Source organism: Poecilia formosa, unplaced genomic scaffold (genome assembly GCF_000485575.1).
Source record: "Poecilia formosa unplaced genomic scaffold, Poecilia_formosa-5.1.2 Scaffold127, whole genome shotgun sequence".
Lineage (NCBI taxonomy): Eukaryota > Metazoa > Chordata > Actinopteri > Cyprinodontiformes > Poeciliidae > Poecilia > Poecilia formosa.
In genome coordinates this window covers 1,211,613-1,234,185 of record NW_006800066.1, presented here as the reverse complement: position 1 = coordinate 1,234,185, position 22,573 = coordinate 1,211,613, and the positions used below count along the sequence as shown (strand labels likewise).

At 42.9% G+C, this 22,573-nt stretch overlaps 1 protein-coding gene across 3 annotated transcripts in view; it reads right to left on the bottom strand.

The window, feature by feature from the left end:
* The window catches only part of ash1l (ash1 (absent, small, or homeotic)-like (Drosophila)), a 35,207-nt gene that overhangs the window by 9,556 nt on the left and 3,078 nt on the right, over positions 1-22,573 (bottom strand). For all 3 annotated transcript variants that reach the window (XM_016676098.1, XM_016676097.1, XM_007561480.2), the window contains exons 3-18: positions 18,400-19,178; positions 12,053-16,409; positions 7,403-8,069; positions 7,141-7,311; positions 6,931-7,025; positions 6,628-6,701; positions 6,486-6,531; positions 6,012-6,120; positions 5,703-5,909; positions 5,462-5,602; positions 2,816-2,924; positions 2,254-2,403; positions 1,900-1,967; positions 1,378-1,544; positions 1,090-1,242; positions 87-141 (exon numbers count right to left, since the gene is read on the bottom strand). In XM_016676098.1, coding sequence (XP_016531584.1) covers positions 87-141; positions 1,090-1,242; positions 1,378-1,544; positions 1,900-1,967; positions 2,254-2,403; positions 2,816-2,924; positions 5,462-5,602; positions 5,703-5,909; positions 6,012-6,120; positions 6,486-6,531; positions 6,628-6,701; positions 6,931-7,025; positions 7,141-7,311; positions 7,403-8,069; positions 12,053-16,409; positions 18,400-18,999 — 7,169 coding nt within the window. In that variant the 5' untranslated portion in view covers positions 19,000-19,178. The remainder of the gene's footprint in view (positions 1-86; positions 142-1,089; positions 1,243-1,377; positions 1,545-1,899; positions 1,968-2,253; positions 2,404-2,815; positions 2,925-5,461; positions 5,603-5,702; positions 5,910-6,011; positions 6,121-6,485; positions 6,532-6,627; positions 6,702-6,930; positions 7,026-7,140; positions 7,312-7,402; positions 8,070-12,052; positions 16,410-18,399; positions 19,179-22,573) is intronic.

Here is a 22,573-nt window from a genome sequence, read left to right as displayed (position 1 = left end):
CGTGGCGAAAGATAAAACTGTTACACTGTGTGGGCGCTGTACACAAACACAGAAGTAACAGTGCTGACAGGAAAACAGAGTTTCACCTCTTCCTGGATGGCAGGTTCACCAGCGGAGCAGCAAGGATTTGTCCCGATGAGTCTGCAAATGGCAAGGAAATCATTTTATTAACGGCTTCATTTTAACCATTACGGGATTAAAAAAATTAAAACATTTCTCCAACATTTGTACAGACGCTGAAGTGGATTTTCCACAACTGTTACAGACATTTATGGTGACAAATTTGATTAAAAAAAAAAGAAAAAACAAGCTGTCTTTATCTTCCCAAATTCCCCCTCTAAAGGGAGTCCATTAGCTCGTATGCAAGCTGTGCAACAGCAGAGTGCCTCTAAAGTTTAGAGGCACCACAAACTGTGTCCAAGACATCAACAATGTTGTTTATGAGGAATTTGAAAAGGTCAACATAGTTCCCGATACATGCTGGACTACATAACTTAACTTTACCGGGTTAATTATTACCAACTAGCTGATAGCCTCGTTACTTCTCACTTCTGCAGCTGGTAGCCAGAGCTAACAGGAGAACATCACACGTCCCGCACATTTTATACCTCATAAACTTCCCTGTTGACTCAGTTTGATCAGTAAAGAAAATATGATCCATAGAAGCATAGAAGGTTTAACTGGACTGCTGCACATCTGGAAAGTTTACGTCGATTCTTGTTTACGCTGTTAAGAAACCGGCAAAGATTTATCAAAGGTTCAAACTTCCACTGAGAACATGAACACTTCCAGCAGGAAGTGCTACCCAAAATGACAATAAAAATAGTCCTACTGGTTTTTGATTTTGTTATTCTGCTCTTCATAAAAATAAAAAAAAAAGTTTTAATTTCCCCTCAATGTCAAAAACAGAGTCAGTAATGAGCTTCAAATTTTTGTATCCCCACAAACTCAAGTTTGAGGTCAACATCTCATACTTGAGTTAAATTAAGCATTTTAAATCTGCATTAGGTAGATGATTTGGTACAACATGCCAGTGGCCTGTGTGTTGGTGAAAAAGCAGAATAAATCATGGCGTTTCCCTCCGCTGACCTTTGTAGCTGGTGATCATGTCACAGATCTCTTTGAAGATGTGCGCCAGACGCGCGGTGCGTGTCACTTCTGTGTTTTCTTCAGCGGCAGCGAGTCTCCGAGTCCGAACCGACCGCGACGTCTGCAGAGCTGAGAACTGGGTCAGGAACACATCTAGAAAAAGAACCGATGCGTGTTAGAAACAGTTCAGGTTAGGCAGCAGGAAAATAAAATCAATGCCAATCTTTAGCGTTTTTGTTTTTTTTGGATTGTTGCTTTCACTTCAGAACTCCCTGCCTGTTAACTAACCTGACTTGATGTTGCCATCGTCTCGGATAACTCCTCCCCAGCGAGCGTACATCGAGATGCTGCTGGGGTCCCGCTCTCTTTCTCCCTCTCTCTTCTGAAGCTCCTGTTTCTCTCTCATCTTCTCCCAGTTTCGCAGGAGAAACACGCTGTGCTTCAGCACAAAGTTTCTGATCATGGTAGGAGAGAAGAAGTCAGTGAGTATGAAAGTTTAGCTTTTATCTAATAGAAGCTCCACAGGGTGTAATATGTTACTGCTGCTGCAGTAACATATTACTGATAATGATTTTATCTAACTAATCAAGGGTCAAATGATACTTTTTAGACACTGCTCTGCTTAATAAGGCGGTAATAACAGAGAAAGTACCATCCACAGTAAAATCCTCATCAATGCACGTGGAGATCATTTGTAAAATGCAGCTTACGGTAGATATCTCTATTACAACAAAAGCTGAATACAAAAGTCTGCTAATATAACATATTGTAGTCACAGAATTTAAAACTAGGCTTTAAGGAAACTCGTACCTCTCTCTGTTAGACATGGGCTTCATGAGATGTGGATAAAACCTGTTGCTGTCACTGGACTCTTCCTCCTGAAGTTAAAGAAAACCAAACTTAAGACCATACCTTAAACACAACCAATGAAGTAAGAAGAAAACCCTTTTCAGGCAATTCTGTGATACTTTATAGAAACATTGTGAGCTACACAGATCAACTGTGAGCCAAGAAGAGGAAATTGTGCCTCCAGTAAGATCACAGTTTTCACCCAAATCCTAACTTGGATAACAAGAGGTCACAGGTAGCACTGAAAATAAACTATCCAAAAAAATGTTCTCAGATGAACTTTTCTTTGACGAAAGCATTACTTGGACCACTCACTCTCTTTTTGAGTTGGTGTTTTGACTTCCTCTTCTCCTTGAGTCGGCCCAGCCTCCGAGCGCCTCCGGTTTTTCCCGGGAGGCCGTTGATGCGTTGGCTCTTCCCTCCGATGATGCCCCGGCAGCTCTCCGAGCCGCACTTGCAGACTTGCTGCAGACAGAAAAAAAAATGGAGAAACAAAGTGGGAAGAAAGTTATAATTAGTATTAAATCCAGATAAATGGGTTCTGCTAAGAAGGAAGGGGCAGAAAAATATATTTTTAAAACTAGAAAGGAAATTTTAAGACAAACAAATGCACCTACTGCCCAGACATAAGTAACTGGTTTCTATGCATTTCTTTTGTGCTTTTCTATTGGAAGGGTAAACCAAGTTTAATCTCAGATCACTGAGATAAATAAACACTACTTAGCTTATCTCAGTTTTCTGAGCTAAACTTAAACTTGAATCCGTTTCGTATGACCTGCTTCCCTCGTCACTATTAATAATTTACAAACTCCTTTGATGAGATGAGAATTGTTACAGAAAAAAAAAATAGAGGTGAAAATGTTAGCCAATGTTTCACCTGTTCCTCCGTGTTGAAGGAATGAAAGTTGTAGTCGTAGGTGAGTTCAGTGCCGCTGTGGATGTCCTTCAGAGCAAAGAGACCGATTCTGTAAACCCCGTTCACTGACCTGCAAAACGAGACAAAGAGGTTTCTTACATAAATGTATAAAAACCTGTAAATTTGCCCCCCGCCCCCTTTTTTTGTGAAACATTATAAAAAGGTATTTGTTGCATTATCAAACAAGCATGCATTTAAATATGATCTGTTTGTGCATGTTTGCGTTTCAGTTTTAAAATTAGAGATGCTCCAATTTTCATATGACTAGCTCTGAAAAAAGTTTCCTTTTTTTATATTATTCAAATATATATAAAAACTACTAATTTCCACCATTTTCAGAGTTTAAATACATTAACCAACAGTTTGAGCACTGATGGATCTATGTGGAGCTTAATAAAAATAAGGAAAAAAAAAATATATATATATATATATTTTTTTTGCATAATATAGTCCACTTAATACTAAAAAAAACAAAAGCATATGGTCAACATCTGAACTGACAGGTCAGACCTCCAAGAAAAAAAAGAAATGAATGGCATCAGCCGGGAAACCAGCCTGATCAGAGCATCTATAACTAAAATTTTTAATTTAAAGCTTCTGTAACTACGTAATTCTGCTGTTAAATACAGAATGCTGCTTTAAAAACACAGCGCTGTTACTTGATAAAAATGGTAATCAAGCCAAAAATACAATATATGAACATTTTAAAGCGAAAATCTCTGGTTATTTTGCTTCCATTTTTTTTGTGGTTTTATTGAGTTGTGGAGGATGAACATCAAAGTCTACCAAAGATTGATGGAAAACAAATTTACATATCCTTACTCCAGCAGTCTTAGCTTTAATAAAAACGTCATACTGACAGCTACACTGACACTGAGGGGTCTTTATATTTTCACTCCCGTTTTTCTCCTGTCCGAACGAAAGCTGTGTCCCAGCTTTACTATTCCTTAAAGAACAAAGCCCATTATTCTGTTTGCCAGGCGCCTAATAATTTATTCCGTCAACAGGCGGAAAAAAGCTGCTTCAGCACACTGTCTTCAAGCACCAAAGCTGCATCTAAGGCCTGGTTTGCTTACAATCTCTCTTCTGTGACAAGATGAACGACTTGACTGGCTTTGTGCTGAAAATCCTCCAACCTTGAAGAGGACTTTTATATTTCAACTCCACATTTCGTCCTCACAGATTGGCGTCCTACGTCATGAGAGGGCATCGCGGTTTGAGGGCAAAGGCCAAATCCTCCGAGGGCGAAAAAGGTGGTGACAAAATGTTTCAGACGGTTTCACTTGTGGAGAATCAGGCGCTGTCCAGACAAGCCTCTGACATGCAACACGAAGAGGCTCTTGGAGGAGCGGTGAACTGTTTCGACAGGGAGAAAGTGACCTTAAACTGTTTATGTGGCCGCGTAGTGTCGAGAAGCAAGGTGACCTCATCAGATTACCGCTGCAAACAAAATTACAGGGCTGCGGCTTCGAGGTAGAGCCTTCTCATTTCCAAAGAGGCACACCTGCGAGACGCACTTTCAGTTACCCAAACTAGATCAACGTTTCCATGTTTGCACTCAAGCAACTTATCTATGTTTTAGGTTACACCTCTGGCTTTTTTTTAAAAAAAGAAAAATTCTATAGTCAAATACTGACAGAAACAGCTGCATAAAAGCAACGTTAAAGGGGCAATGAAAACCTTAAGGTTGTTCATTTTGCGTGTCAAAATCCAGATGTTTTCCAGACATAAAGACACTTTTGATCCATTTTAAAAGCTCGGGAGCAAATTTCACAAAACGTTTCCACCACAGACCTGCAAAGATGCATCTGCCTCCGAGCTCTTCGTAAATGTAAGTGATGACATCATTAAAATGCACAGATCTGACTTTAAAAAAGTGAAAGTGCAGCTTTAACATCAGCACTTCTGCTCTTCTCAAAATAACAAATGATGGATGAACTCCATGTCGGAATCTTGTTGTTGAATGCTTCAAACCTACATTATTCCATATCTCTCACCTATTGGCTCTAGTTGCCTGAAATTGTTTGTGAGATTTCTTAAAGGGGCGGTACTATGTATTTTCTCATAGCACGATTTTATAGAACAACCAGGCATCTATGTTACCTTCAAAAATAGTTAAATCAAGTCTTGTGTAAGAATCAAATACCAGCAATTTAAGCTATTTCCTCCTTAGTTTGTCTCCTAAAGAACGTAGAAACCTGCACATCTGTCCTAAATTGCCAGAAATAAAGTAGCTTTTAGCTAAACGGGCAATTTCCAATCTAATTACTGACTGATGTGAGCACTTAGAAAACCAAATACTGTACTGTAAAGCTGTAACAACTTCCAGCTTCTCTCATGCATCTTCCTTGATCTCCATGGCTTAATATTCGTTGTAATTTAATTCGACTGGCCATTTAGAGCAGCTTCAGGCATATTAAACTTAACCGAAATGGAATATTTAAGATGCACAGAAGTAACGGAAGCAGGATTAACCAGATTTGGGTGAGCGACCAGTTCCCAACGCCTTGCAGCAGAAGCTCATCCAGAAAAGTGTTGGATAAATTTATTTCAGGACAGCAGAGAAGGGCTTTGAAAGAACCCGCTTCAAGTTATCATGACACCCACCACTTCTGCATCTCGCAGTTTGGTTCACAGCTGTGGTTTATGAAGCGTGCCTCATTGCCCATATGGAAACTGTCAATCACCATCCCGCTGTCAAGGTTCAAACAGTAGTGGCCGTTGTGGTATTGCTCCATCATTCGGTTCCTAAAAACACACCAGACACGAAGCGGAATAGCTTCAAACTCAGGACTCGTGTTGCCTTTAGAATGAAAGAAGCCGTCTGAAAACGGTCCGACGGTCTCACCTGAACTCCTGCTCGCTGACCACTTCCCCCAGGTATTCGATGATGAACTGACCGGCTCGGAGGGGCTCCTTAGTGCGGATTCCCCAACCTTTTCCCTCGGCGCGGAAACGCTCCAGACACTGGACCCACTCGTGTCTCTGGATGTGCTGGTTGTCGCACTGGTCGCCGCAAGGACAGGCACTGGGGGAGCACTCTGCAAAGCTCATCCTGGGAAAATCAGAATTAGATTTATTTATTTTTTTTTTTTATTAGCGGCACGGTTCGTAGACCAACTATTACTCAACAGGCGTTGTCGTAAAGTTTCTGTACCTATTCAAGCAATCGTCCAGGCATCCTTTTTCGGTTGAAGTCTCTGGAGCTCTGCAGTTGCATGTAGTCATTTCGTACCCATAGAGAGGCTTCACATCTACATACACGTCTGTGACACATAAACATGACAGTTACAGGTCTTAATGGCACCAACACAGTTTTCATGTCACAATTCAAGGGTTTTCCAGCACTGATTATTTACTGTTCACTTTAATTTTATATAGAACAAAATGCTTGTCAGAAATTTACATCAGACAAAGAGTTAATCAGGGAGATAGAGAAACAGACAGAACTGTCTTTTCTACACGTATTTAGACCTGAAAAACAGTTTAGATTCTGTATTTTTCTAAACTAGTCCAAATTTTTGCAGCAACTGCTACAAAAACACTTATTTGTCATTGGCAAACATCAACAGTGGCCTACTCAAAGACCGCACTAGGAAGTTTTGATTAGAGCAAATGCAAAGTTACTCACTTGATCTGATCTTTTTGTAAAGAGGGACATCGGGTCTCTTGTAAAGCTAAGAAGTAAACGAAAAAAAAAAAACAGACATTTTAATTAAATGGCATATAAAATAAAAAGCTTAAAAAACTTCCTGCTTAACAAGATGTATCACCTGATCATGTTTCCACAACCATAAGATGTCATAAGGCAACTGGAAATCAATCCTCTTTTGTCTCAGGTACTTCCCTGTAAAACAAAAACAAAAGCCGTGAAATTACAGCAAAAAATGTTTTTAAATATCACACTGTAGCTTTTATCTCCATTCAAGAAAATAATTTTATTTAAAACAACAATAAAATGTATCTTCTGTGTTGTAGACTTCCTTATTAAGATTGAGAACAATAAAAACATATCCATGTCGTCAACATGAAGAAAAGGTTTCACCTAAATATCAAAGCAGATTATCTTAACTTACCAACATGTATTGGAGCAGGAAACAATCCATATTCATGCTCTCCAGGTATGTATTCCAGCTTCTCCTTTTTTAGCTGCAAAAGCTGACTGCGAGGGCTTCAAAAAAACAAAAAACAATTATACTACATAAAAGCAGCCCTTTAAAATGTAGAAAACCATAACAGCATCATGAAGAAAAAAAAACATTGAGTAAGTTTCCTTTGGGACTCACTCCTCAGTCTTGTACACATCAGAATAGAGTCCTGCTTTCTGGAACTTCTTCTTTGGGAGTCGGGCCGCTTTCTTCTCTCGCTGGCTGCTGCTGATGGGTGCAGCCTGCTCCTTGGAGACGGCGCCTGAGAGTTCAGTGGAGCACTGGCCGTCCGGCTTGCTTTCTGTGGAACTACAGATAGAACCAAAAGTTAGGGAACAACAAAACGTAAATAAATATTTTTTAAAAACCCCGGTAGCTGAAGCTTTAAGGCGTGGCATACCCCTGAATGTGCTGATGTTCCTCCTCTGCGGGCCAGCTTCTTCCTGTCCCGGTTCTGGATCTATGCAGCATGTTCGTCTGGCTCTCCTCTCTGTCGGGCGGTTGCTCCTCGACTTCCTCTGCCACCGGGTCTTCTTCGGCTTGCTCTTCCTCTTCTTCGTCCCCCTCGGCCTCCACATGCGCCCTCTTCTGACCTTTTCTATGCTGACCCTGGACCACGGACTCAATAGCATCTGTAACAGTATCCTCCTCCCACCCTCTCTGACCGCCTAGCCGCTCCACCCCGCCGTCCCTGTGCGCGGACTGAGTTAACTCCACCTCAGGGGGCGGGGAAGGAGGAGGGGAGGGCAGCGGGTACTTCCTGGGGCGGCCCGGGCCCCTCTTCTTCACCACGTTGTTACCTGTTCGAGCCTGTCTCTGCAGCTTTTTGGCACGCAGGATTTTGTTGACATGATGCAGGCTGTGCTTGGACGTCTGTACCCGATGAGAGCGGTGGGAAAGGGAGGCGTCCAGGCAGAAGTCCTGGGAGGGAGACAGGCAGGAAGAACCCGGAGAGACATGGGAGTGAAACAGAGAGGACTGGTGGTGCAGCTGCTGCCGGCTGTGCAGGGATCCCTCAGGTCCGTCGGAAGTCGCCAGAGCAATGCCTCTGGCCTGAACTGATGACCCTGGGAAAACGAACACAGAAACCCACCACAATCGCATCATTATTTGATATGCATAATAAAAAGGTTATCCATTTTCCTTCACGCCATTCTTATGTTTTAACGTCCTTCTGATGAGACGCAGAAAACACTGCCTGAAGGAAACTGAGCATTGAATAACGAAGAGCAGACCCTTCCCCCACCTTCTGTTGTGTAATGCAGTGTACACACAAACTGGACTGACTGGAAATATTTTGGTGACAAAAAAAAAAAAAAAAAAAAAAAAAAAAATAGGCCAAGCAGAGTTTCGGCTTCGAGGGGGGGGGGGGTCTCATGCCACCCCCTGAGGAGATGCCGCCCCGAAACTGCCCCTTCTGTTAACACTGCATATTAGATGCCCAAGTGGACAATCAGCTAATAACTTTCTATATCTGTGTTGCTGTAAACAGAGAAAATATAAGCATAACAGAGCAGCAGTGGGAATAATTGTTTTTCTCATTTTAATAACAGCAGTGCTTGAATATTTACATAAATACCATGAAACACCTCAGAGTTTTTACTGCATGATTTGGTATGATGCAGTGGGAATATACTTTTACTTCTTTATTTTTAATTAAATAAAAGGGTGATTGACAGCAAGCTTCATCTTACTTTATGAAAAAAATATTTGAAAAAGTTAACTCTCCTGTGTTCCCCCCCCCAACCCCAACATTTAATAAATTAAATCTGCCCAAAGCCAGACTATTTAAAAAGATTATAATCTGCTGCAAAGTGCAATCACATCTAAATAAACATGAACAGGAGTGGTAACAAGATTTGAAGTTAAAAGCAATATTACATGCAATCCAAACTGTTTATAAAGGAATTTGCCTAAATCCCAAAAATGTATGAGTGAAGGGGTGAAAGTTCAGCACATATCTGTTGCCAAGACAGCCAGCTGGGTACAATCCAGGAGGAATGCTCAGAACTGTTCGACTCGTCGGACTTGCTCTAAGTTTGATCCTCTGTACAGGTTTGGGAGCTGCTGGTGCAATTATCTTAAGACATACAGAAAAAATATTCAGATTTTTTTCCAGGACTTTTTTTTTTTTGCAATATTTGCTCATCTCTAGAATTTTCTAGCTTAGTTTTTTTCAGTATAAGTTAAACTGCTGCAAGAAACTCAGTGTTTCAATTCTGCACTGCACCAATCTTAGATTAAATTAATCTACTTGTTCTAGAGAACAGATTTTCATGTGCTGAAAGTAAAATTAAACCCCTTATGGTGGTTACTGGGAGAAATATTTGCCCATATTCAAAATAACCGTATTTTAGATTGTAAGTGGACTAATCCGCACCAAAATAATCTCAGTTCTCAAGGGAATCAGAATTAAGACACAGAAATGCTTTTTTTTTTTTAAAGCAACGTTGATATAAAACTTCATCGTACTGTGCAGTAGTATGCGTTGCCAATTGTGCCCACACCAGCCTTGTCCATTTCCTTCTCCTCTGTCGGTGTGCATTCATCTGATCTGTCATTCCCTGCTTGTCTTGTGCTCCAGCCAATTCCCCAGATTCTCTACTCTTGGCCTTCTCTGCTGTCACCATGCCGTCTGTGACCGCCGGTTGACCCCAAGTCCTACGCTCTAATCCAGGATTACTCAGCTTGTTTTGAACTGCCTCCACAGGGACCTTTTAACGTCCCATCTTACTCAGCAGACATGCATATAAACACGGGGCCACGCTCATTAACACGGTTTACCATTGCTCACACAGAGCATCGCTGCATTCGGAGTGAAAGTGACTTAGCGTTCAGAGGAATCGACTCTGGGTGTAACGACATGATATTGGGTTCATCTTAAAAGATCAAATGTATCCAGCCAAAAGGCCTTTATCTTCCGTCACCTCAACGAAAAGTATCGCAAAGTTTCAATATTGCAAGATGTGTAACAGTCCCATAAGCAACGTTAGCAACATTACTTCAATCCAGGTGCTGGGCAGATCTACAGACTCAGATTGCAGTCTTTTGAGAGAAACATCTGGGATAAATGTGTTAGCAAAACACTTCCAACTACGTTAGTAATCTCTGAAAAAAATGGTGCATCGATCTTGCTCTAAGTTTGATCCTCTGTACAGGTTTGGGAGCTGCTGGTGCAATTACAATTACTTCCAAATACATTTTGTCACATTACAACAATTATGTGATAAACCAACACAAATTGGTGCATAACTGTCCAGTGGAATAAGAATCTAAAAGGTAAAGTGTAAATTTTTATTCAGCTCTCCCGAGTCAAACTTAAAAAAATAAATAAATAAAAAATTGCGACCGCAGCTGCAACCTTGTCTAGCAACGTCTTGATCAGCTTTCCACATCTGAACACTCAAAGTTTGGCCGTTTTCCTCCATGTAACCGCAGTCAAGTCAAGCTGGATGGACAACATTGCTTTAAATTGTTTTTCTTTTTAAGTCAATTAACTGAATGTAGCTCTGGGCTTTGATTGGGCCATCCCAACACATTAATAAACTTTTATTGTAGCTCTACCACAGTGCCTTCTGCACTAACATTGTTTTGTTCCCCACATTGCAGTTGGATGCACAGGATTTTATTCAAAGGCATCAAATTTAAAGCAGCTTAAAGTAGCTGGCACTTTGTAAAACTGTTTCAAATTAAGGTATCCTTTTCCTTCCACTTCAGTAATTCAATACTTTGTCAACCTTATCAAATTTAGATAAATTCCTGGTCATGTGACAAAAAAGTGAAGAATTAAAGAAGCGTTAAGACTTTTGCAAAGCACTTAAAAGTAAACGCACATTGTAAGTTACCAAATCAAATACTCAGTGTCTACAGAAGATATATGCACTTCTTAATCAACTTAAACTGCCTTTTGGATCTTATTTTAATTTTTCAATGGTAGACAGTTGTGAGGACTACACATGCAGAACTTATATTTTAGAAGTTTTGTTTGTTGTAGCCACAACTGAAGCATGTCGGGCTCCGGCAGTGACCACAGAACAACCTCCAACACACAATAAAGGTATCATGATGCACACATTCACCCATGTGTGGAGATCAAACAAGAAATTAGGCCCCACTTGCTGTGCCATGTGGCAGTGCATGAAAATAAAAAATAAAAAATGCCTTAACAAGCTGCAAGTTCAAACAAAATTTGGGGTTTCCTATACATTTGATATTTTAAAGTCATCCTTTATTAACTGTGTGTTCCACAAAACAGAAAAAAACAAGAGCTGTCTTCTGATTTGACAGAAAATGCTTCATGTTTAATTTTTTTAAACTTCTTATAATTAAAGTTTGTTAAATAATTGTTTTTTCCCCTAAATAGCAAATATTTAGCCCACAAACCTTTGACACTTTTAATCTCATTTTACATTTTCATAAAAAATGTTTTTACATTTTTATCAATTTTACCTTTACTCTCCGAATAATGGCAGTTAACAGTTGCTCTACCTTCTCCCCCCACCTAACTCATATATAAAATATTTAAAAGAAAATGCAATTTGGGAAGCTAGTTGCATTTCAGCCACTTAGATCAAACGCAACTTGACACACTATTAGTGGTCAATCCAGTTCTTTGAAGTTGGAGTATATTTGGCATATTAAAATAGGCAGGTATAAGAGTTTATGGAGAGAGAGAATTAATCCACTGTATTCTTTTCACCATTATTATTTCTAGTCTTCGCAATAAAATTCCTACGTTTCTGACATTTAGGACATTAGACAACACACAAGTTGGTGGGCAATGGTCTTCCTGTTATATTACCAGCTTTAAAACTGTGGGAATGTGTTTGGTTTCTTTGTAAAATAGAAAACTAAAATAAAAAGATGCCTTAAAGGCTTAAAATGAAATAACTCTTAATTTATTCACTTCATTGGAGATTAAGTGACCATAGACCGTACGGACTATAATCATGAACAGATTAAACTACTTAAAAGGGGGGAAAAATTCCCTCTGCCAATATATCCTTGACGTGATGTGCGTGTTTTCTTTTCAGAGTAAAACTGGACTCACCTAAATCTCTCCTTTCAGCCGATGTCGAACGGTCTTTTCTCGTTGGACGATCCAGGTGAGAAAAGCCGGAGCTTTCTGTAACTATCTCACTCTTTCTGCTCCTTCCTCCCTTCAGCGAAGTCCGTGTCAGAGCTGAGGCAAACAGATTTGTCAGATTAGGAGAATCATGAGCTTCTACGTCCTCTGTGGGAGTGAGAGGCTCGTCATCCTCGCTGTCTGAGCAGCCTGCAGGTTCTCCTGCCCGTCCATCTGAGAACGACCCCTGGCCGACGGCCATCTGACTCCGTGAAAGCTTAGAGTAGTCTGCGTCCGTGCTGCCCATCCGAAACCAGGACGCAACGCCCTGATGGCCCTTTGAGCTGCTGTCCAGTGTTAGCCTTGACGGTCCTAGACAGGACATGGAGCTCTCTTTGCGTTTATATCTTTCTGCAGATGAAGATGAGGAGGAGGAGGGGGAGTTGGCAGAAGCTTGTTTACTCGTAGTGGTGCCTGAGGTATCCCTTCCAAACCTGCATCTCTGTAACGACTCGGTCATTCCCAGACCTCCGACTCGCTCTGCTTTGCTAGCGGCTCCTTTGTCAGAAAGTCCTGCGCTGACCCGGCTCGCCGATCCGCTCCTCGGCACTTCCTCCCGGTCTTCCTCAGAGCACCGCTCTCTGTGTTTGTGCCTGTGTTTGTGTTTGTGATGCCAGTTGAAGGACAGCTCGGAGGACATGGGTGGGAACAGGACGGGGGGCCTCCCTCCGCCCAGGTACTCCTGCCTGAGCAGCTTATGCTTCTTCTTGTGGAACTTTGAGGGGTTAAGGAGGAGATGCGAGGGGTGGTGATGGTGCATGTAGGATGTGGGTGGAGGGGGAGGGAAAGATGGTGAGTGGTGGGAGTGGTGAGAAGGAGCTGTGTGAGGCGACTGGTGGTGGGGGTGAGGATATAGGGCGTTTGCAGGAGGAAAGCCTCTGTAATAGCCCAACCCCAGGGGCCCTGAGGAGTAGGGGACCCCGTACGAGGGGTGGTAGAAACCTCCACTGGAGAGAGGGAATCCAAGGCCAGGGACAAAAGGGACCTCAGACATGGATTCTCTTAACTTCGGAGGCCGTCCGCGTTTCTTCTTCATGTCTGGTTTACGGACGTAGTGCAAAGGGTCACAGGAGTACGCGGGGTGAGAGTAAAACCTGCCAAAGTTAACCCTGAAGATTGTGGGAAGGAGGTCCCTGTGAACGTAATGATGAGGAGGGGGGCCGCTAGGGCCCCCGAGTCCGCCAGCAGCTCTGCTCCCCAGCCCTGGCATCCGACTCGTTCCTGCCACCATGCTGATCCCACTGCCGAGGCGGTGCCCCGTGGAACGGTGCGATATCCGGATCTCACTCAGCATCACGACGATCTCGTCCAACTCGGCCAGGAAGTCGGGGTCAAGCCGTCGGGACCGCAGCTGCAAGTACTTCTTCTTTCGTTTCCTCTTCTGCCTCTTCATCTTGTCGTAGCCCGGGCATCCGTGGTTGCGGCGTTTGCACTTGTGCTTGTGTTTTTCCTTGTGTCCCAACAACGTTGAGGTGGGAGCCGTCGGATGCTGCCTCCTGGGATCAGGTGAAGACCTCGTTCCATGGGGCGACGGTGATGGCGAGGGGTGCTCTATGAGCACGGCGGAGTGGCGGCGCCTGCCTCTGGAGTTTAGGCCCATTCCCGGGGCCATTGCTGAGCTCATTACACCGGGCATTAACAACCCACCACCCATTGCTGCTGGCAAAGCGATTCCGCCCAAGCCTGCTGTCCCTCCGGCTTTCTCTCCTCGGTCAGATGTGCTGTTGTTGTCTGTTCCTATGCCGCTGTCGCTGGGCACCGTCTCCTCACTGTGCGACTCACTGACTGGTGAAGGAGTGGCTTCCTTTAGCTCGCTGAGAGGAGCAGGGGAGGTTGGGTGGAGCGGCCTGGGAGGAGAAAGCTTATGGTAATGAAACTGCTGCCTGTAATGATGATGATGAGGGTACCCGCGGCAAGAAGACTTTTTCTGGGAAGCTATTGTAGACGACGTGGAGCCCAAGACTTTACTGGGGACTGAAAAGGTTGGGGGAGGGAAGGAAAACGTGCTATGGTTATGATGGGAGCTAGAATAGTGGGAAAAGTGCACCGAGCTGGGTTCCACAAAGCTGGCATCACTGATGGGACTGTGGCCGCCACTGGACTGCGACAGGGAGGGTGAGGGAAACACCTCGGAGGACAGCTGGTGCTGCTGGGACTGCGAGTGGTGATGTAGAGGAGAAGTGGTGTTCGGAGACAGGAAGGGTTCTGGTGACGAGGCATTGAGACTGGATACAGATTTTGGTTTACGTCCTCTCCTCTTACCCATGTATATTGTTCCCTTTTTACTAACGTTAATTTGCGGCCCTAATTTCCCCCCAAAAGAAGCAGCCAGGGAGGACAAGGACTGGGTAGTAGCTTCTGTAGAGTTAACCACTCCGACCGTGTTGTTTTTAGGAGTTTCCTCCGTTCTTGGACCCAACAGGATTTGATTCAGAATACGCTTCCGCTTCACGCTTTTCATCTTATTGATTTTGCCGATAATAGTTTTCATAATGAGCTGCCCGTTTCCTTTGCTACAGAACCGCTTGTCTCCCATGTCTCCTGCCTCAGGAGCCAACGTGGGAGGCTGACCCTCTTGGGGTAAGGTCGGAGGAAGGCGTTTGGGACGTCCACGTTTTCTAGGTATGGGCTTAGGAGGGTTTAGGTCTACCTCTGGGTGAAGAACAGGTGGGTCCTGCTCTTCTTTGGACTTCAGCAGAGACGAAAAGACCTTGGAAGAGGCCAGCTTATAAGAGGGGTTCCCTGGAGCTGGGGCATCGAGTCTTGGCATTTTGAACTTTGGCCGTCCCCTTTTCCTAGGTTGGGGTGGAAACAGCTGCGACATTGAACTGTGTGGCATGGGGTTTGGTTTGATCTTATTCGGGTTTGGTGGTCTTCCTACTGGTCTTTTAACTGGTGGAGATAGCACATCTAAACTTGAAGACAAAGACATGCTGGTTTTGTTCTCATTGAAGAGACCGTCCTGACTTGCTAGCAAAGTCTGCGGCTTGTTCATAACCCAGCGGGGTTTTCTTCCCCTGCGTTTCTTTAGGGGTTTACTATCCTGCTCATCTGGCGAGTCCAGGGATGAATCGGGTGAATCGTCTCTATGGGGCGTTGGTGGGCTTTCTTCATCATCTGGCTCAGATGCTGAAGGCACCCTTTGTCTAATGGGTTCAGGAGGACTGGCGGTTCGCCTCGGTTGGCTACTATCTCTGTTAGGACTGCGCTTTTTGGGACTGGAGCTTCTGCCCCTCTCCACATGCAGTGATTGATTACTTCCCACTTTATCTTTTCCCTCTGGTTTTCCTATTCCTGCTGTAGGAGGGCACTTGTTTAGGTCTCTGGGGCTGTCGCCACCCTGATCCCTCTCACCTGCCCTACTTTCCTCTGCTAGGGCCAGGGACTCCTGTGCGTGGTGTCCTTGTGAGGGAGCAGGGGAGCCCAGGTGACTTACTGCAGTCACTGTCCTCTGTTCAGCTGAGATGGAGGAGGAAGATGAAGAAACTGGGCAAGATGGAGAAGATGGCAAGCTGTGAGTGCCACGTGACAGTGACTTGGATAGACCACTAGAGCTGTTGCTGCCGTCGTAGTTAGCATCCTTGGATAAGACTGTGGGACGGCTGTGAGTGAATGCAGGGCTGCTGCTGCGACTTCTGCTGTTGCCTATAGCAATACTGTTGTGGATGTTGGTAACAATAGCTTTCCCTGCCCCATCCGAGTCCTCCTTCCTCAGCTGCGTCAGGGTGGGTGAATTTTCTGGGACGCCATCTCTGTTCCTGGAGCCGTAAGGCCGACCAGGAGGTCTGGACACCGGCGGTGGAGGGGAAAGGTGCATTAGTCTTGAATATGTGTTCCTATTGGCCATTGCCCTGTCTCGCTGCTTGGCTGTGGGAGCCATGAAGCCTGAGCTTGGAAGAGGAGGATTTGGATCTGTTTTTGTGGGTTTAGTTGGCTTAGGAGTCTTTGAGGGTGGGCAGGTTGCTATAAGCTGGGCTAATTTCTCAGTGACAGTGGGTGGTCCACAACTCTGGACACCCTTGTCCTTGTCTCTCTGACCTTCCATGCTATAAGTGTAATGAGGAGGTTTGACGCCTTCAAAGGTCGGCTCTTTTGATGCAGTTGGTGGCGAAGAAGGTGAAGATGTCCTTGAGTTGGTTTGTGGAGTTGGTGTTTTCTTCCCAGAGGAATGAGTTTTATTGTCTGGCGGCGGTCGGTGAAGGTTGAGGGGTCTTTCTGATGCAGTAGCAACTGACTTTGTATCCGACTTTGAATCGGCCTTGCAGTCTACCTTTGATGGACCCTGCATGAAAAATAATATATATGTAAGTGATGGCGACAGACACAAAGTAGCATCTAAATGTTGAGCCTGGAAAGAAAAAGATGCATGTTTTTCACAAATAAAAATCTGGAAAGTGTGGCATGCATTTATATTCAGGAACCTGAGTCATCATGTCAAGGAAGAGGATTTTACTGGAATTATAGCTGCAAGTGTTTAATCTCTTTCAGTTTCTAAATACTGTAATTATCTTTATCCAGCTGTTCTTTTCAAAATAGAACCAGTTCAGTCACATGGCATGGCAAGTGTTTTTTTTTTTTGTTTTTTTCAGACGTTAATTTCCAGTTTTTAACACAGTTTCCAAATTGTAATAAGGCCTGAACTTTGACTGGGCCACTCAAATATATATGTTTTTCGAGCTAAGCCATCCCATTGTAGTCTTGATTGTACAAAGCTGGAAGGAGAATGTCCGTCCCAGTCTAGGATTGCAAAATATTAAACATTCTTGCAAAGGCAACAATAATGACAAACACATCATATATGCAAAATATGAATATTTTATTCTTCCCTCTCTTTTCCTACACTCTGTGACATTTAGTATTTTGGGCAGTGTCACTGTGTCCCATGTGGGTGATAAATTGATTTTAATCAAAATTTCTGTTTTTGAAGATTAAATATTTGGAAAATCTTAATATTTTTTCACCAATGCACTCCTTGGGCTTCCAGAGTGACCTTAGCCCATCGAAGAACTACCATCTTGTTTTTGAAGCGTGTTTTACAGCTTCTATTCATTTCAACTTTGAATTCAGGTCAACTCACAGAAGGAATTATTCAAATAAAAGCCTTTTTTCTTTTTTTTTTAAGGGAAAAAAAACTGAGGAACAAACTGACTAACGTTGGAAGTCTAAATTGGTAAAAGGAGAAATTTATTTATTTTTAAGCCATATCGCCCTGCTTCAAAAGGCAAAGATTAGTTCATGAATTTCATTTTCAGTGACCAAATTTTCAAGCCATTTCTGCTGCACATGTTTGGCCAGGGAAAGCAGGGAGGAGCTACAGAGTGAGGTCAGATTGGGGACAGTAAGGGAGAGGTATTGAGAGGGGTCATGTGGGAATTGGGGGGTTGGAAAGCAGCGGCAGTGGGAAGGACAGAGACGAACTGGAACAGACGGACGAAGATTGGAGGAGTGACACGATGAATAGAGGGAGAGCAACTGCAAACACAATGAAATCTAAAGAGCAATTTAAGTCCTTCTCTTTGTTTGTGCAATAACACAGTAATTACTAAGTCAGCTTCGTCTTTCCGTCGCTCCAAAAAAAATATTTCACGGAAGATAAATAAGCACAACTTTGAGCACAATTTAGTAGAAATGTCCTGATTAAAATGATCCGTGACTAATTCCCTGACTGAAATGAACTCATGATACTTTGTATCGGTTTCCTGTCTGTGATTCTGTCAGGGGCACTTCTAGTGAGGCGGGCAGCTGCAGAAATGTTTTTGTATTTTTATTACATTCTATTTTAGTGTGTAAAGATTGAAAAATTATTATTAGTGTGTGTAAATTATTTTGATGATCCAGCAAATCTGTATTTTTCCTAAAAATATAACTGTATTTAGCCTTTACAATGAGGTTCATGTTAAAATAAGGACTTTAGAGGCTGTTGCATTCTTATGTGCCTAGCAAGTTGAGAGCAGCTGAAACACTAGTCACTAAAAATTATGATGTTCAAGTTTACAAAGGAGGACAACAACTTTTTCTGTAAGTTCTGTCCACAAACATTTATCTTGAACAAGAATATAAGACAGACTGAAGTCCAGAACATGCAGAATGAGTAAATATAATATTGATTAATAAATATTGTGTTATTTTACTACACTGTGAAGCTACTGTGTTTTCAAACACATACAAAGCATTGAAGCAGTTCACTTTAATACAACTTTAACACAACAATTTAGATCAAATTGTGTGCATTTGAACTTAAAACACAAAGTTTGAAGCTTGTCTGCTTGTACCTTCTTAGCTGGTGCACTCCCGCCGTTTACTTGGGAGGGCGATGGAGTCTTTGTGATGCCAGGCGGAGCAGCAGGAGAAGACGGAGTAATAGCTTTACCAGAGGGGGCTAGTGAAGACGATGTAGCTGGTGCTTTTTTCAAACTCGGACTCTTTTCCCTCTCCTTCCCTTGGCTCTTTGAAGGGCTTTGGCTCCGACCGCTAGCGCCATCGCCGGCGGCCACCGCCCGGTTTCCACGGGCGCTGCCTCCTCCACGACTCGTGTGCCTCACGGTGGCCCTGAAGGCGGGTCGGCACACGTAGTTCTCCAAGCTCTTCGGGGGCTTCTTCATGCGTTTTGCCTGCAGGCCGATCTTAAGCTTGACGTTTCCCTCGGACAGGCTGCTCTCCGTGATGGAGAAATGGGACTGGTCCCCTCCGGGGTCTCCAGGTCCACCTGCGCCAGGAGGACCGGCGGCAGTTCCCTCTTTCTCCCTCTCTTGCTTTTTTTCATTCTCTTCTTCTTTTTTCCCACCTCCTCCCTCCTTCTCTCGCTCCGCTGAGACAGCAGCAGAGAGAAGTAAGGGTGGCGTTGCAGTTTGCCCCTGAACCTTCTGATCCATCAGAACTTTAGGGGGTGTGGATGATTGTTGGGTATGTCAGGTAGATTTCTTGGATGGGAATGGGATAGGAATGAAGGGGGGAATAGGGGACGGGGATAACAGTAAGGGGGAAGGTCTCCTTCTTTTGAAGTGGCTTCTCTCCCTTCTTGGCAGTCCAGCCCTCTTTCTCCGACCTTCAACTGTATAAACAGAGACAAGTAAAATAAGAAAAAGAGGTCAAGAATGAATCCAACACAGCAACAACAACAACAGAACAACTGCAAGAAGGCCTTAAAGCCAAAAGGCAAACTGCATGAGCTGCTCTCAGTTCGATTGGAAAGACAAAGCCAACACTGCACTTTTGAAAGTGGGTCAAACCACCTTGAGAATGTCATGCAGCTGGGGGCTCTCTCACAAGAAGCTGCCCTGTATGAGCAGCAGGTGAGGTGTGCAACAAAAAGATGGCATAGACGGAGAGACTGCGGCTGCAGAGAAAGATTTTAACAGATTTTTATACTTGTTTTTATATCAAGAGATATCACTTCCTTTCTCTGGTTTTCTTGGCAGTTATGATAAGCAAACTGCACCAGGGTTTACTTGCGTGCAAACCGACGCTGCTTGCAAGTGGACCAGCGATCGCTTAACTGGTCTCCAACAGAGTTTTCGTGCGAACAAACTTCAATTTACTAAAACTGAACCAAAAACCTCTTGTAGGAAAACTCTTCAGCTCTGTTGCAGAGTGTTACCACGGCGACACAACCAAAAGTAATTGATGTAAAACACTGGATTGTAATTATAGCAAGATCTCTCTCCCCTTACATACAAATACTTGCCTGAGATAAATCTAATGTTTGGCATAGCTTCACCTTTCCAAGGAGTTTGAAGTGATTTTGTAAACTTTGACTTTCTGTTGACTATTGTTAGCTTTTAAACAATAACTGTTATGAAAAACCAAATGCATTGTATGGCAGCAATTATTGGTTATATTAGTAATTGAATAGTTTATCGACTATTCCGACAATTAATCGGATACAAAAGTTGGCACATTGTACACGTTTGTTTTATCTTAAATCCAACATGTTTTTGTACAGTTTTTGCTTAATTACTGATAAAAATTTTAAATTCCAATTCAAAAATGCCTTATTTATAAAGAAAGGGAAATTAAATGTTGTTATAACTCATATTAATTTAAATTTTTCAAAGAGTTATTGTAGATAGCGATGGCTGTTTGCATATGTTGAGTAAGTTGTTGTTTTTAGAAGATGGCCTTTTTTTTGAGTCTGTATACTCCAGTGAACAATTAATCGGCTGCTAAATTTGAATAACCAATTCATCGCGATATTGGTTTGATTTCACTGTTTTTGAACTCGAGTTGCACTCTAGAATTGCTGTAACAAGTATTGCTGATGAAATCTAACAAATTACCAGGACATAAGGGGCTTGTAGTTTTAAAATGCTTCCAAAGCAGCAGTTCTTGGTTCTCACAGCACCAGCAGTTACAATCTACACCCAAAACGCACCTTGTGAGTAACGTAGAACAGATGCAGAAAACCATTTCTAATCATCTTTTTACTTCGAGAGTGCCCCTCTTTCAGCCTAGGTGGCTTTTTATGGTGTGACTCTGTTCACAGCCTAGAATAATGTGTGACCCACTTGCACAGCCGCGGCTCTTCCACATAAGAAATCCAACATCAGGGCTCCAGCTCCTTTGCCATTTTCCACCTGCGATATACAAATCCCAAGAGGCCCAGAGCCAACTGTCTCCAGTAGTGTCACATCTGGACATATTTGCAAAAAACCCCAAAAAGATGCAGAATTACAAGCTCTAATACTTGGTGAACTGCGTTAGCCCAGCAACAAACAGCAGAATGATTGTTAATTGCCCTCCACAGAGGGCAGCCCGATTCAATGAAGTTGTCTACGGCTCCCTGCAGGCACTGAGTGATTTAGGCAGATTCGCCCCCAAGCAGGTGCTTTCTCTTTGTGAAGTCATTTGGAGGCAATTCAGAACTGTGACCTCAGCACATTGGGTCCTCTGGGACTAGACAGACGATCCGGCAGCCTTTCCCAGCCTCTCTCCTCTCACAGCCGCAACTGAGAGTGAGCGATTAGGCGTCGATGTGCCAGCAGTTTTCCTGCGCCCTACATTAGAGCGGGGCAGTAAAAGAGCCACTTTAATGGAGCCTCAGGAAAGTCAAATAAGACGACCCATCAGTTAAGCATCACCGTCGGCAAGACGAGGGTTAAAAAAACAAAAAAAAAAAACAAAAGGAATCGGTTGTACGTCTAGCCTTTAACAATGTTTGCTTTGGATTACGACTCAAAAAAAAAACCAGAAGTTGATATGTTTTCAGTTGAACCACAAAGCAAATGAAGCGTAACTTTTGGATTCTATGAAGCCTGAAGATTTTTCTGCTGCTTTCTTTTCGGTGTTTACTCCAATTTCAGCTTTTTGCTTCAAAACTTCACACTCCCCCCTTGTTGCACATACCACAGTTAACTCACACCTCCCTACTTCTTCAACACTCAATCAATCTGTTCACCCTTGTGGTGCTTTTTTTTTTTTTTTTTTTTTAAGCCCCCTTTGAGCGATTTCGCAAACTTGGAAAGCACTAGACACAGCACACAAACTATACATGGTTTTGAAACGTTAATCAAAAACACATTTCCTCCCAATCACCCACTCGACTGACGCTGTTGCTTGCATCCTCCTTAAACACGGAGACAAATACATTTCACATTCTTGCACACTAAAACATTTGCACTGATGAGAAAACTGCATCCAACGTCTGACTGAACTTCTTTCACCCTTTTTTTGGTGCCACAAAGTAATGCAAAATTATGAACTGAAGGGATTTTTTTCTTTTTTTCATTGTACACAGAAATCTGAAAAGTGTGGTGTACATTTGCATTCAGTGGCCCCTTGTCGATCACCCCGTATTTCGCTTCAGCCACCTTCCTGCAATCTTTGACCACTCTTCCTAAAGCTGCTGAAGAAAATTCCCACAGAAAGATACTGCCACTGCCAACTTTTACGGAGAAGATGAGGTGTTCAGACTTTTGTACGATATTAGTTTTCTGCTATACACTTAACGGACCTTGGAATTGGATGTTGTACTATTTTAAGCCAGCTTGAATAGAATATAACAGAGTACAATGGAAAAGTTTAGTCATTTTATAACAGCAAGCCTTGATGCAAATACAACAAAATTATAAAGAATGCATCCTAATTTGGTCCTATTATTAGGAAACTGGTACACAGTAAAGCCTCAAAGGGGGCAACAGTGTGCTGGTTTGTCAGAAACTACTCAGGAGAAAAAAAAAAAAGAACTAAATGTAAAAGTTACTTTTCACCAGGAAATCAAAACAGTTTTTGTATGTTTGTCATCCCTGAGAGATTAATCATAATGATAGATTTTTAAAACCAGCAGGTCTCACCTTAAAAACAAACATTACTGTTTGTCATTCCCTGTTTGTGATCTGACACTCTGTTTTCATTGTGTGCTTTGGGTTTGGTGTCACCCTTCGAATGGGAGTATTGGACAATAGAGTGGACTGGATATATAAATTAGGCCTCATTAACATTTTTCAGTAA